Source organism: Arachis ipaensis, chromosome B5 (genome assembly GCF_059453495.1).
Source record: "Arachis ipaensis isolate K30076 ecotype BB chromosome B5, ASM5945349v1, whole genome shotgun sequence".
In the NCBI taxonomy this organism is placed as follows: domain Eukaryota; kingdom Viridiplantae; phylum Streptophyta; class Magnoliopsida; order Fabales; family Fabaceae; genus Arachis; species Arachis ipaensis.
Genome location: NC_142440.1, coordinates 137,628,203 through 137,643,709, shown reverse-complemented (window position 1 = coordinate 137,643,709; position 15,507 = coordinate 137,628,203). Strand labels below are relative to the sequence as shown.

The 15,507-nt window shown below is 34.0% G+C and overlaps 1 protein-coding gene across 1 annotated transcript; it reads left to right on the top strand.

Annotated features, from left to right (window-relative positions):
- Nucleotides 1-12,555: 12,555 nt before the first annotated feature.
- Nucleotides 12,556-15,507, top strand: LOC148565910 (uncharacterized). Its single transcript, XM_088486120.1, has 2 exons — nt 12,556-13,174; nt 15,482-15,507. Exons 1-2 carry the CDS (start codon nt 12,556-12,558, stop codon nt 15,505-15,507), a joined length of 645 nt encoding a protein of 214 aa, XP_088342246.1.

Sequence of the window (15,507 nt, the reverse complement as noted above, 5' to 3'; positions counted from 1 at the left end):
ATTCTTTTGGGGTGTGTCTTTTATAGTTACACACAATTTTATCTAAAATTAATTACTATTACATATTTTGAATAAATTAAAATTAAAATATTAAAATTTAAATAATTGATTATTTTACTTGCAAATTAAATATACAGGTTTGAAATTAGGGAGAAATAGAATAACTTGATTTTTCAAACCTTATAAAATTTCACGTTTTTGATCTTGTTTGGTAAAACTTGTATTTTTCTAAGTCCATTTATTACGGTTGAATTTTGAAAAATAATTTTATAAAAATAACTTTTAAAAAATGCAAGTAACGATAATTATATTTAATAAAATAAATTTTAAAATTTAAAAAGACTATAATAGACATAAATATAAGAATAAATTTAGATATTTATTAATATATGCTGTTATATTTAAAGTTTTTAAATTGATTTGATTAACACAAACTAATTTTAAAAAATTCTTCATTTGATCTTTTTAAAAATATTCTTAATATTTAAAAACTGCAAGTATAAATAAATAATATTTTTAAGAGGAATTATCCAAATCAGTCTCCAAGATTTAAAAACCGATATTTTAGTTCTCAAGAATAATGAATACACAAAAACATCGTTAAAGTTTTATTTCGGTAGACAAATTAATCCCAATTAATTTTTCAGCGGAGTAATTACCCAAATCAGTTCCCAAGAATTTTAAAATCAGACATTTTAGTCCCAAAAAAAATTAATACATAAATCAATCTCTAACATTTTTCTCTGTCATACATAACAGTCTTCTGTCTATTTTTTGGCATGACTCACTAAATTCTTCAAGTATTTATTAGAAAACGAATATTAATAGATATTATAATCAAATTAACTTTTAAGCATATATATTTAGTTTGGAGTTAGAGAATACTCAACATAACAAAATGAAACGTACAAACAACAAGACATGAAACTAAACAAATCACAATAATATGCTTTTAATTTAAAAAATCTATGAGACTTATTACATCTCTTTTTGTTAGATTTGAAATTGTGTATGCAGTGACGATGGTTCAATAACAATTTTTTTAAAAAAAATACCACCATATTAAAAATCAAATAGATTTAACTTAACCTTAAAAGTTAATTTGATTATAATATCTGCTAATATTCTTTTTCTAATAAATACTTAAAGAATTTAGTAAATCATGTCAGAAAATAGACGAAAAATTATTATGTCTGATAGAAAAAAATATTATGGATTGATTTTTATATTATTCTTTTTGGACTAAAATATCTAATTTTAAAATTTTTTGGACTGATTTGGATAATTACTCGACTGAAAAATGAATTAGGTATTAATTTATCTGTCAAAATAAAATTTTTAAAATATTTTTATGTATTAATTTTTTTAAAATCTAAAATGTGCACTTTTAAAATTCTTAGTACTGATTTGACTAATTATTCTATTTTTTATTTATTAAACACATCTTTAAAAAAATTTATCAAATTAAGCATTAATGATATTTAGTTTCTTATTTTATTTTTAAGTTGACTATATCATAATTATGCAGATGCCTAATGAATGAATTTCGTTTTCATTATTTTTCAAATGCATATTTATGGCATTTGACTATATTGAATTATATATTTAAAATTATTATTAATATGAACAAGATCAAATTGAATTATAAATGAACTATTTATGTAGGATTTATTTATTTTATATTCAAATACAAATGGAGAAATTGAATGTTGCTTAGCTCTTAAGTTCTTTGAGGAATATCAAGACGGTAAATTAAAGTTATAATTAATATTTATCATTAAATTATTTTAAACAGAAATATTTGATAACAAAAAAAAATTAGTCAAAAATAGCCATAACTTGTATTATTTAGTATTTATTAATTGTTACGATAATTAATAAATATTAAATAAGACAGATTTTAGCTGTTATTTTTTCTTCCTAAAATTACCGTAATTTAAAATGTATAATTATATTATTCTAAAATACATAGCATATTTTAACATTACATATGTTAGCGTAGTGCATTTTAGCATCAATCTTCATGTATTTCTCTTTCCAATATCATTTGTGAAAAGTATTATATATAATCAAAATATATGTTAACAATTAATGATTAATTACTATGATACGTATTAATAATTTTTTAAAAATAAAAATTCATATAAAGTAGTTTATTTAATTTATAAATTTCTAAATATATGTGTATTATTTATAAGATTTTTATTTATCTAAAACATATTTGATAAGATTAGTTAATACCTTATATTTTATTTATAAAAAACAGTTTTAATAAGATTTGTTAATAATTAATTGCTCAAAATTAATAATGGAAATTTTTAATAATTTATCAAAAGTATTTATGGAACAGGCTCTTTTGATTAAAAGGGCATTAGAATAAAAATAGTATGTAAATCCTAAGAATCAACGATCATATATTTGTGTATATTTATATACTTATTCATTTTTTTATAAGAAAAGAAAAAGTGTTTTGATATATTCTGCCATCCATTAATATAGAATTAATTCCCAAATTATATTCCTTTTAAAATGGCATACGTTGGCAACTACAATACAGATAAACAATTATAACTCGAGATTTAATGGAGAGAGAGAAAAAGGAAAAAAAATTTATCTATAACTCGAGATTTAATGGAGAGAGAGAAAAAGGAAAAAAAAAAATTTCCTTAATTCAAATAAAAGCACTCCGTAAATTATATGGGAAAAAAAAAGTGTTTTGATATCCTCTCATGAGACAACATAGAATATTAATAATTTAATACCAAATTATATTCCTTTCAAAATGGCAAACGTTGGCAACTCTCTAATGTAGAGAGAGTTTATAATTTAAGATTTAATGGAGAGAGAAAAGGGAGAAATAAACTTTTTAAAATTTAAAAAACAACACTCCTCCTTATTTCAAATAAAAATATTTTGTATATTCTAAAAATCAAACACTATATAATTATATATATATATATATATATTTTTTTTTTAAAGGAAGAAGAAGTGTTTTAATATAACCTCTCATCATTTTTTTATGAAGGACATTTTTCAACTAATAAGGGTGTGATCGCAAGTTCAATTAATTTAGGATATTTTGGAGGGATGAGAAAGAATTAAATCTGTTAAACCATGTTTTCAAGTTTTATTATTTGAAGAGTAAAAGGTTTTGGTGATTTTTGTTAACCCTCTAAAGGGTTCGTTTTCAAGATTCATAAATTGAGAGGCTTTATTGGTTTTTATTTTAATATAATTTATTTTTTTATCTAATAAATTATTGTGATACTATTTTTTTCTTCATACTTAATTTTTCAATAAGGGCCGATAAGATTGTAAAAATAATATAGTAAGCCACCCGAAAATATTATAGAACCCTTCTTTCTTCTTTATGTTAAACTTGTAAACATAAATATATTTTAAAATGTTAAACCCTTCTTTAATTTGACTTTTTCTTTCTCCCCTTCAAAACCCTCCGTTCCTTTTCTCTTGCCGGTCATAAATAATTAAATACACCCAAAAGCGTCTAACTTTAGATTCACATATAAATGATTTAATCATATTAATTAAAGTTACAGACTATAATGTACGGACATGGATACGAGACACGCCGATACACGAATTTTAAAATCTTATAAGATACGAAGACACGTATACATATAAAATATAAAGTACTTTTTAGATAAATCGTAATGATATTTTAATATTTTATTGATATTAAAATATAAATTAATTTTTTCAATTATTTTTAATGTCTTATTTTAATTATATCAAGTATTTAAAATATTTTTTGTTTTAATAAAAAATAATATATATTATATTTAAATTTATTTTAAAAATATATGTTAAAAATAAGATTGGACACGCTGACACGTGATGGTATTTAGGTGTGTCCAAACGTGTTCGGAAAAGAATTTTTTACTTTTTATTAAGACACGGTTGGACACAGCAAACACGATATCAGTGAGTCATACAGACACGACAACTTAGCGAAGTATTCGTGCTTCATAGGTTAGAGAGAACAAAAATTTATTTACATAATTGACCTAAAACACTAATTATAGTAGCATTATAAATGGTATATCTAAAATGAGTCCAAACAACCTATGTATATTGGATGCATTACTTTTTAAGTTTTTATAAATTATTCAATTTTATTAAATAAAATTTAAAAGATGTTACAAAAAAAATATTGACTACAAGAAGTGCTATTTTTATTGACGGTCAAAACGTCAGTAATCACTTTTATCGCACAAGTTGACATTGATAAATTAAATTTAACGACACCACTAGTCCACTATCCGTCGATAAAATAAAATGGAAAGTGTTAGGTAACAATGAAAATTTTAAACAATATGAACAATCACCAATCAAATGAAAATACACTACACCTTAATTTAATGCTACTAATTAAATTTACTTTTTTAATCCTATTAATTCATATTATTTACACATTGTTCAAAAATTTTGTTAGTTACTTATACTTTTTCAAATAAAATTAAGTATACCCACGATCATGTTGTTGGTAAAAATCAAGTATCGAAAAAATATTAACGTCCGGGCAATTATTTTTTTATTTTTCTTGAAAATGCAAGCCGTCGGGAAAATTGATTCTCTTTTTTCTTGTGAAATTTGTATATTCGAACACGTGTTTGTAAGAATTAAATGATATGCAAATTTTTTTTATTCAAATTGAAACTGACTAAATAATAAATTTACAAAATTATTATTATTATTATTATTATATATATATATATATATATATATATATATATATATAAAAAAGCAAAACAAATAGAAAAAGTCATGTAAACAGAAAATACAAGTACAAATAAGAATGGAGATGGATTACATGTAGTCATTCAAGATGAAGATATCGTCATTATCTCTATTCTCTCTTCTCTCTCCCATCCTGTAATTCTAGTGGTCCTGTTGGTGGCGTTAGTGGCGTTAGTGGCTGAGAGCTAAATGGAGGACGACGTGTATGCAGCATGGCTGGCGCATTACTGGGCCGCTCCCTAACTTCTCCCACATAAAGAGTACATGTATGCGATCGTATTCTTCTATTGGTTTAGATTGGACTGTTGGGTAGGAATGTAGGATTTGGTTTATTGAAGACAGTTAATCTGCCCTTCATACTTCTAATGAGCAAGCATCCACTCGTCCTGTTCCTATTAGTAGCATGTCTCCAACTCTACATATCTTATTTTGTGCTGTTGGAACTCTCATTCCATGTTCTACTGTAGCTCCTTGTTGGACAAGGTAACCTGTTCTTTTATGTCCACACCTCTACGATAGTGGACTCAACATCGAAAAATCGTGGAGTAGTCGTGGTAGAGACACGACCTATACCATAAATCCTCCCCCGCTTGCAGGAGCCCACAGTTTGCATCCATAGCTCATACTCAGATATAGATACTGATCAACCCCTCAACGATCTAATTCACACGCTCCTTTTAGGCACCGATAAGCTTATCATTGAACTCAATTTGGCCAAAAGTTTTGAATAAAGTTTAAGACAATTTATAAATTATAAGAATGAATATTTATAAGATTTTGATTATAACAAATATCTTCTAGAAGACTTTATTTTGATGAGACTGTTGACCTAGCTCAATTTTCTAACAAAAGGGTTTAGAAGAAGTAGATAAAGTCATAATGTATCATATTAATCAATGAAAAAGTAAACAAATTAATAATCAACTTAAACAACTAAATGATACAAACAATTTTTTTCTTTATTGTCATGTAGCTAATGGATCTGTAAACCCCGATTAAATTAGTAAATAATTAGTCAATAAATTAGTTTTTAATAAGGAGGATTAGAAATGTGAATATTATATCAAATTAGGATAGAGCTCATCGAAACGAGAATTTTGACACCAATTTCGAAGAAAACGGTCCAAAATTAGACCGAACGGATCGAACCGGTTGAACCAGATCCAAACCGGGCCGTCGGTCCAACCGGACCAACTCATTAAAATGAAGCTGAACCCCTTTCTTTCCCTCATTTGGATGCAGCAGCGTGAAACACTTCCAGGGAGGGGAGAAAGCTTCCGTAACTTTACGGTAAATTTCCGATCCCCGTAACTTCTCCGTCCGAGCTCCAATCGCCGCACCGTTAGCGGCCACGCGTCCACCGCGTCGAGCTCTACATTTCTACCAGAACAATTTAACTGGTAACTTGTTTAATCACTCTCAGCCCTCTTTTCTCCCAATTTTCGAATTTTAAGTGGGAATGTTGAATTTCTTTGATTTCTGATGTTTTAGGATCCAATTAGCTTGAGAGAAACGTTCACTCTTGCTTATGTGAAGCTTAGGTAAGGTGAGGATACGATAATTCTATTTTATTTTCATTGAATTTGAGCTTTGAGTATTAAATTGGGTATATATGTGTTATGAATGTGTATTAGGTTGAAAATAAATAATTGGAGCTTGAAATTGTGAATACTGGAACTTGGAGGAAGCGGATTAGTTGAGGTTTTGAGGGCTGTGTTCTTTTAGGAAAATTTTCTTGGAATAATACTTGGGAATCGGCTAAGGTATGGTTTAGGTTTCTTACATTTAATATATAATGTTCTGTGAAAACTTAGGCTAGATGACCATAGGATAAGTTGGAATGCAGGTGTATATTTAATATTTAGTAATTTGTCGATGAATATAATTGGTTGAAGTTTATTGGATAATTAGTTATTAATTTTGGATGGTGAATGTTGTTATGTTAATTTGGAGAGAATTATAGTTGAATGTTATTGTTGATGAACATGGTTGGTTTGGTGCTTGTTGATTAATTAATGATTCGATGAATTATTGATTTGAGGTATGTTGTGTTAAAAGTTTAGGATTTGTGAACTATGACTCTTAGTTGAATTTTGGTTGTTGGATTTGAATATTGTATGAGTTTAATTGTTGATCTGAGGTAGATTTTTTGTGGAGATTGTTATGATAATGAGGAAGGAAATGTTGAGTTGAAAAGAAAGCAGGTTTGGACCCGAACAGGGTGGCAAAGTCCGAGTTTTAGAAGAGATGCTGCCGAAATTTTATAAAAATTAGAGATTAGAGATTTTGTTTATATGATTATTTAAAAAGATTTAGATTCAAAGGTTATATGGTTTGATTTAGAGTTATTAAGAAAATGAGCATGTTTTAAGTTTGATTCATTTAGAAAAGAATGAATTATGTTTTGAATTGGAACTATTGATGGACGGAATGGGAGGTGTGATAATGAAGGATAAGGATTGAATATGATTGATGTATGATGATGAATGAAATGCGATTGAGAATGATGTTGATGTTGACGAATTATAATTGAATTATTTATATGGCTTATGAATTTGAATAATCTGAGATACGAGATTCCCTGGATTAAGTGCCGTGGCTTGCCACCATGTGTACCAGGTTGAAAACTCGATACTCTGTTGACCCTACGATGTAAGTGTGTGACCGGGCACTATATAAATTCCCGGGAATGTTACCCCCATTGAGTATTATTGATTATTTGAGAAAAAACTATGCATAGACTCTTGGGGATGCACGTCGGGGGACAGTCTAAGTACAATTCAGACTTGTCGGGTTGGCTGGATAACCGACAGATGAGCCTCATCAGCCATAGGACAGGCATGCATCATATGCATATTACTTGAATTACTTGCTTGTGCTCTAATTGGGTGTGCCTATCTGTATTTTCCATGCTAAATGTGTATTTGTTACCTGCAGTAGTTGTAACCTTCTTGTGTTTGCCTTTATCTGTCTATTTGTCCGTGAAAATGCATGATGGAGTTGGAGGTATGGAGGAATGGCAGTATAGGACTTAGATTTAAGGTTAAGTTAAGTTAGGATTAAATATTTTTAGGAAACCACCTTTTATGGCTTCTGTTTAATACTTTAAACTCTATAATCTGAGTGTCGGCGTTCTAGGATTGCCTCTGGCATTCCCAGGACCTTATATATTATGTGTGTGGCACCTTTACCATACTGAGAACCTCCGGTTCTCATTCCATACTATGTTGTTATTTTTCAGATGCAGGTCGGGAGCCATCTCGTTAGGCGTCTGAACTCTTAAAGCGGAGGGGTTACTGGATAGTGTTGTTGTATAGTTTTGTTGTACCGTGATGTATATATATGTACTTAGCTTTCTCTCCGCATAACTTGTCCTTTTTGATCCTCTTAGAGGTTTATGGAGAGGCAGGATTGTGTGTATGTACTTTTGGGTTTTGGATATGTATGTACATATGTGTAAATATTCTCCGGCCAGTCTTGACTTCGCAGGCTGAGTTAGGAGCTTGTTATTTTGTATCTTTGGCACACTATTCCTACTTCTGTTATCTTATGTTTGACAGTTACGGTTTTCTTAGCATGCAAGTTAACTCATTCCTTGAGCGTTGCGCTTTTATCTCGCGATTTTTATTTCCCCTATTCTTCAAGGCTCCTAGCATATTATAACTCTTCTGCTATTATATGTACTCATTTTATTTTATAGGTCGTAATACCACATCACCTCTGTTTTACGACTTAAGCGTAAAGCTTTGTGTGGTAGGGTGTTACATTATGGTATCAGAGCAGTTCGTTCCTATAGAGCCTGAAAGACGGACTGATTGTACTTTTGTGCATTCTCTGTATATGTGTGATGTGCTATTAGGATATCTGATTGATATATATGGCATAAACGTTTGTGAGCATGCATTTGGAACTTAAAGCATTAGACCTGCGATATTGAGACTGATCAACTTAATATCACTTGTTTGGTGTGTATAGGGAACAGATGTCGACTCGCGGACGCGGTCGCGGGCGAGGTAGAGGTAGGACAGGCACCGTTACTCCTGCCCCCATAGGGACTGATCCAGTAGACTTTATGGCTGCCCTGGGAAATATGGCTGCAGTTATGCAGGCGACAGCTGAGGCACTGGGTAACCAGATAAATCAGGGTAATCATGGGAATAATAATGATGGAGATGGTCCTATGACACTTGCTACATTTCTGAAAGTTCGCCCTCCGACTTTTAGGGGAACCTCAAATCCCACTGATGCAGATAATTAGATTCAGGCTATGGAAAGGGCGTTACAGGCACAACAGGTTCCTGAAGAGCAATGGGTTGAATTTGGAACTTATCAGTTGCAAGGTGAAGCTCAGTATTGGTGGCAGGGAACACGACGTATCCTGCAGCCTGATGGTGCTGCGATTCCTTGGGAGGTTTTCCGGACAGAGTTCTATAAGAAGTACTTTCCTAATTCAGCCAGAAATGCCAAGGAACTTGAATTAATGCAGTTAAAACAGGGACAGATGACTGTTGCTGAGTATACTAGTAAGTTTGAGGAGTTATGTCGCTTTTCTCGTATCTGTCAAGGGGCACCAGAAGATTTTGCCGAATGGAAGTGTATTAAATATGAGGGAGGTCTTCAGAGTGATATTCTGAGCTTCGTTGCCCCAATGGAGATCAGGGTGTTTTCTGAATTGGTGAATAAGAGTAGGGTGGCTGAGGATTGTGTGAGCAAGGCGGCAGCAGAGAAAGGAAGTTTGAGGGTGCCTTTTCAGAGGCCTTCAGGGAGGAACTTTGCTCCGAGAGGTAGGAATTTCAAGCGTGGAGGTTTTGTTCCGCAACAGACTCAGGGTCAAGGTAATTACAGAAGGCCGAATATCTGAATTGTCAGAAGTGCGGAAGGTATCACCCTGGAGTTCCGTGCAGATTCGGACTTGGAGTATGCTATTCTTGTGGACAGCCCGGGCATATGGCCACCAATTGCCCGGAGAAGAAAAAGTATGAGACTGGTAGAGTGCAACAGCCAGGGAGAGTATACACCACTTCTACCATTGGTGCTGAGGGATCTGAGACACTGATTAGAGGTAATTGTGAAATGGCTGGTAAAATCTTAAATGCTTTATTTGATTCAGGAGCGTCTCATTCATTTATTGCATTTGAAAAGGCCCATGAATTAGGATTGAGAATGGTGGTTTTAGGTTATGATTTGAAAGTATATAATGCTACTCATGAAGCTATGGTGACTAGGATAGAATGTCCACAAGTTCCTTTCCGAGTGCAACAGCGTGAATTTGTGCATGATTTGATTTGTTTGCCTATGACTGGTCTTGATCTCATTTTGGGATTGGATTGGTTATCCAAGAATCATGTTTTGCTTGATTGTTCTGAGAAGTCAGTACAGTTTATGCCAGAAGGGTCAGAAGCACCGGTTGTGGTGAATAGTTACTATTTGAATTCTATGATAGTAAACTGTTCTGGAACCGAATGTCAGGGTATTATGTTATTAACTGCGGGAGTATCAGGTGATGATTAGAGTTTAGAGCAGATTCCCGTTGTATGTGAATTTTCAGATGTGTTTCCGGATGATATTAATGAATTTCCACCTAATCGGGAAGTTGAATTCGAAATTGAGTTGGTGCCTGGAGCCGGTCCGATTTCAATTACTCCTTATAGGATGTCACCTTTAGAAATGGCTGAACTGAAAGCTCAGCTGGAAGATCTGTTGGGTAAGCATTTTATCCGACCAAGTGTTTCTCCGTAGGGAGCGCCGGTGTTACTGGTAAAGAAGAAGGATGGGAGTATGCGGTTGTGTGTCGACTATCGGCAGTTGAATAAGATCACTGTGAAGAATAAATATCCGTTGCCTAGAATCGATGATCTAATGGATCAGTTACAGGGTGCCGGTGTGTTTTCTAAGATCGACCTGCGATCCGGGTATCATCAGATAAGGGTTAGAGACGAGGATATTCCGAAAACTGCTTTCAGGACACGTTATGGTCATTATGAGTATACAGTGATGTCTTTTGGGTTAACTAATTCCCCGGCAGTATTTATGGATTATATGAACAGGATTTTTCGACCGTATCTGGACAAGTTTGTTATTGTCTTCATTGATGACATTCTTGTTTATTCTAAGTCTGAAGAGGAACATGCTGATCATTTGCGAACTGTGCTGCAAATTCTGAGAGATAGGAAGTTATATGCTAAGCTATCTAAATGTGAGTTCTGGAAGAGTGAAGTGAAGTTTCTCGACCATGTGGTGAGTAAGCAGGGGATAGTTGTGGATCCTGCTAAGGTGGAAGCAGTGATGAATTGGGAGCGACCAACTTCAGTGACAGAGATCAGGAGTTTCTTAGGTTTGGCGGGGTATTATCGCAGATTCATTAAAGGATTTTCACAGCTCGCCTTACCTTTAACTAAGTTGACTAGGAAGGACACGCCTTTTATCTGGACTCCGGAATGTGAAGAGAGTTTCCAGGCATTGAAGAACAAGTTGACTACTGCACCTGTATTGGTATTATCTGAACCAAGTGAACCGTTTGAAGTGTATTGTGATGCATCTCTGAAAGGTTTGGGGTGCGTTCTGATGCAGCACCAGAATGTTGTAGCATACGCCTCACGGCAATTAAGGCCGCATGAAATGAACTATCCGACACATGATTTGGAGCTTGCTGCTGTTGTGTTTGCTTTAAAGATTTGGAGGCACTCTCTCTATGGTGTTAAGTTTCATGTTTTCTCAGACCATAAGAGTTTGAAGTATCTTTTTGAGCAGAAAGAATTAAATATGCGTCAGAGGAGATGGATGGAGCTTCTGAAAGACTATGATTTTGAATTGAATTATCATCCAGGAAAAGCGAACGTTGTGGCGGACGCTTTGAGTCGAAAATCTTTATATGCAGCTTGGATGATACTACGGGAAGAAGAATTACTAAAGGCATTTCAAGGTTTGAATTTGGGAATTAGAGAAGAATCTGGAATCCTGTGTTTGAGTCAGTTGCAGATTTCAAGTGATTTTAAATCAGAACTTCTGAAGGCTCATCGAGATAGTGAAGCGTTACATAAGGTATTACCAGCAGTTGAACAGGGAAAACAATGGAGAGTGTCAGAAGGTCAGGATGGTTTATGGAGGTTCAAGAACCGGATTATTGTGCCTGATGTTGGAGACCTGCGACAAAGTATCTTGAAGGAAGCTCATAAGAGCGGGTTTTCAATTCACCCAGGGAGCACTAAAATGTATCAGGATCTGAAAGCGATGTTCTGGTGGCCAGGTATGAAGAATGATGTGGCATTGCATGTATCTAAATGTTTAACGTGTCAGAAGGTTAAGATTGAGCATCAGAGACCATCAGGGACCCTTCAGCCTTTGGAGATTCCACAATGGAAATGGGAGAGTATCGCAATGGATTTTGTGATAGGTTTGCCTAGAACCCGATCTGGTTGTGACGCTATTTGGGTGGTTGTGGATCGACTGACAAAATCAGCTCACTTTCTTCCTATCCGAATAAGCTGCACAATAGAGGAATTGGCTCGAATGTATATCAAAGAGATTGTCAGGTTGCATGGTGTGCCTTCTACTATCATATCTGACAGAGATCCTCGTTTCACATCAAGGTTCTGGGGAGCTTTTCAGCGTGCATTTGGAACTCAGTTAAGCTTGAGTACTGCGTATCACCCTCAGACATATGGTCAGTCAGAAAGAACTATTCAGACCTTGGAAGATATGCTAAGAGCTTGTGTTTTGGACCAACCGGCGAGCTGGGACCGGTATATGCCATTAGTAGAGTTTGCTTATAATAATAGCTATCATGCGAGCATCGGAATGGCTCCATATGAGGCTCTGTATGGCAGGAAATGTCAATCTCCATTGTGTTGGTATGAAACTGGAGAAAGGAGTTTATTAGGGCCTGAGATGATAGCCGAAACGACTGAGCAGATAAAGAAGATTCGTAGTCGAATGCTTATAGCCCAAAGCCGCCAAAAGAGCTATGCTGACCAGAGGCGAAAGCCTTTGGAGTTCGAAGAAGGAGAACATGTCTTTTTGAAAGTTACACCAACCACTGGAGTGGGAAGAGCTATTAAGACTAAGAAACTGAATCCCCGTTATATTGGACCGTTTGAGATCCTGAAGAGAATTGGGCCAGTGGCTTATAGAATTGCCTTACCGCCGTATCTTTCAAATTTGCACGATGTGTTCCATGTGTCACAGCTTCGGAAGTATAATCCTGACGCAAGTCATGTCCTGGAACCAGAACCAATCCAAGTAAGAGAAGATCTAACACTTCCAATAATTCCAGTGAGAATTGATGATACTAATATTAAACGATTACGCGGAAAGGAAGTATCATTGGTAAAAGTAGCTTGGAGTCGAGCTGGTATCGAGGAACACACCTGGGAGCTCGAATCAGATATGCGGAAGGACTATCCACATCTCTTTTCAGGTAACTAGATTTGAATTTTGAGGGCAAAATTCTTTGTTAGGTGGGTAGAATGTAAACCCCGATTAAATTAGTAAATAATTAGTCAATAAATTAGTTTTTAATAAGGAGGATTAGAAATGTGAATATTATATCAAATTAGGATAGAGCTCATCGAAACGAGAATTTTGACACCATTTTCGAAGAAAACGGTCCAAAATTAGACCGAACGGACCGAACCGGTTGAACCGGATCCAAACCGGGCCGTCGGTCCAACCGGACCAACTCATTAAAATGAAGCTGAACCCCTTTCTTTCCCTCATTTGGATGCAGCAGCGTGAAACACTTCCAGGGAGGGGAGAAAGCTTCCGTATCTTTACGGTAAATTTCCGATCCCCGTAACTTCTCCGACCGAGCTCCAATCGCCGCACCGTTAGCGGCCACGCGTTCACCGCGTTGAGCTCTACATTTCTACCGGAACAATTTAACTGGTAACTTGTTTAATCACTCTCAGCCCTCTTTTCTCCCAATTTTCGAATTTTAAGTGGGAATGTTGAATTTCTTTGATTTCTGATGTTTTAGGATCCAATTAGCTTGAGAGAAACGTTCACTCTTGCTTATGTGAAGCTTAGGTAAGGTGAGGATACGATAATTCTATTTTATTTTCATTGAATTTGAGCTTTGAGTATTAAATTGGGTATATATGTGTTATGAATGTGTATTAGGTTGAAAATAAATAATTGGAGCTTGAAATTGTGAATACTGGAACTTGGAGGAAGCGGATTAGTTGAGGTTTTGAGGGCTGTGTTCTTTTAGGAAAATTTTCTTGGAATAATACTTGGGAATCGGCTAAGGTATGGTTTAGGTTTCTTACATTTAATATATAATGTTCTGTGAAAACTTAGGCTAGATGACCATAGGATAAGTTGGAATGCAGGTGTATATTTAATATTTAGTAATTTGTCGATGAATATAATTGGTTGAAGTTTATTGGATAATTAGTTATTAATTTTGGATGGTGAATGTTGTTATGTTAATTTGGAGAGAATTATAGTTGAATGTTATTTTTGATGAACATGGTTGGTTTGGTGCTTGTTGATTAATTAATGATTCGATGAATTATTGATTTGAGGTATGTTGTGTTAAAAGTTTAGGATTTGTGAACTATGACTCTTAGTTGAATTTTGGTTGTTGGATTTGAATATTGTATGAGTTTAATTGTTGATCTGAGGTAGATTTTTTGTGGAGATTGTTATGATAATGAGGAAGGAAATGTTGAGTTGAAAAGAAAGCAGGTTTGGACCCGAACAGGGTGGCAAAGTCCGAGTTTTAGAAGAGATGCTGCCGAAATTTTATAAAAATTAGAAATTAGAGATTTTGTTTATATGATTATTTAAAAAGATTTAGATTCAAAGGTTATATGGTTTGATTTAGAGTTATTAAGAAATGAGCATGTTTTAAGTTTGATTCATTTAGAAAAGAATGAATTATGTTTTGAATTGGAACTATTGATGGACGGAATGGGAGGTGTGATAATGAAGGATAAGGATTGAATATGATTGATGTATGATGATGAATGAAATGCGATTGAGAATGATGTTGATGTTGACGAATTATAATTGAATTATTTATATGGCTTATGAATTTGAATAATCTGAGATACGAGATTCCCTGGATTAAATGCCGTGGCTTGCCACCACGTGTACCAGGTTGAAAACTCGATACTCTGTTGACCCTACGATGTAAGTGTGTGACCGGGCACTATATAAATTCCCGGGAATGTTACCCCCATTGAGTATTATTGATTATTTGAGAAAAAACTATGCATAGACTCTTGGGGATGCACGTCGGGGGACAGTCTAAGTACAATTCAGACTTGTCGGGTTGGCTGGATAACCGACAGATGAGCCTCATCAGCCATAGGACAGGCATGCATCATATGCATATTACTTGAATTACTTGCTTGTGCTCTAATTGGGTGTGCCTATCTGTATTTTCCATGCTAAATGTGTATTTGTTACCTGCAGTAGTTGTAACCTTCTTGTGTTTGCCTTTATCTGTCTATTTGTCCGTGAAAATGCATGATGGAGTTGGAGGTATGGAGGAATGGCAGTATAGGACTTAGATTTAAGGTTAAGTTAAGTTAGGATTAAATATTTTTAGGAAACCACCTTTTATGGCTTCTGTTTAATACTTTAAGCTCTATAATCTGAGTGTCGGCGTTCTAGGATTGCCTCTGGCATTCCCAGGACCTTATATATTATGTGTGTGGCACCTTTACCATACTGAGAACCTCCGGTTCTCATTCCATACTATGTTGTTATTTTTCAGATGCAGGTCGGGAGCCATCTCGTTAG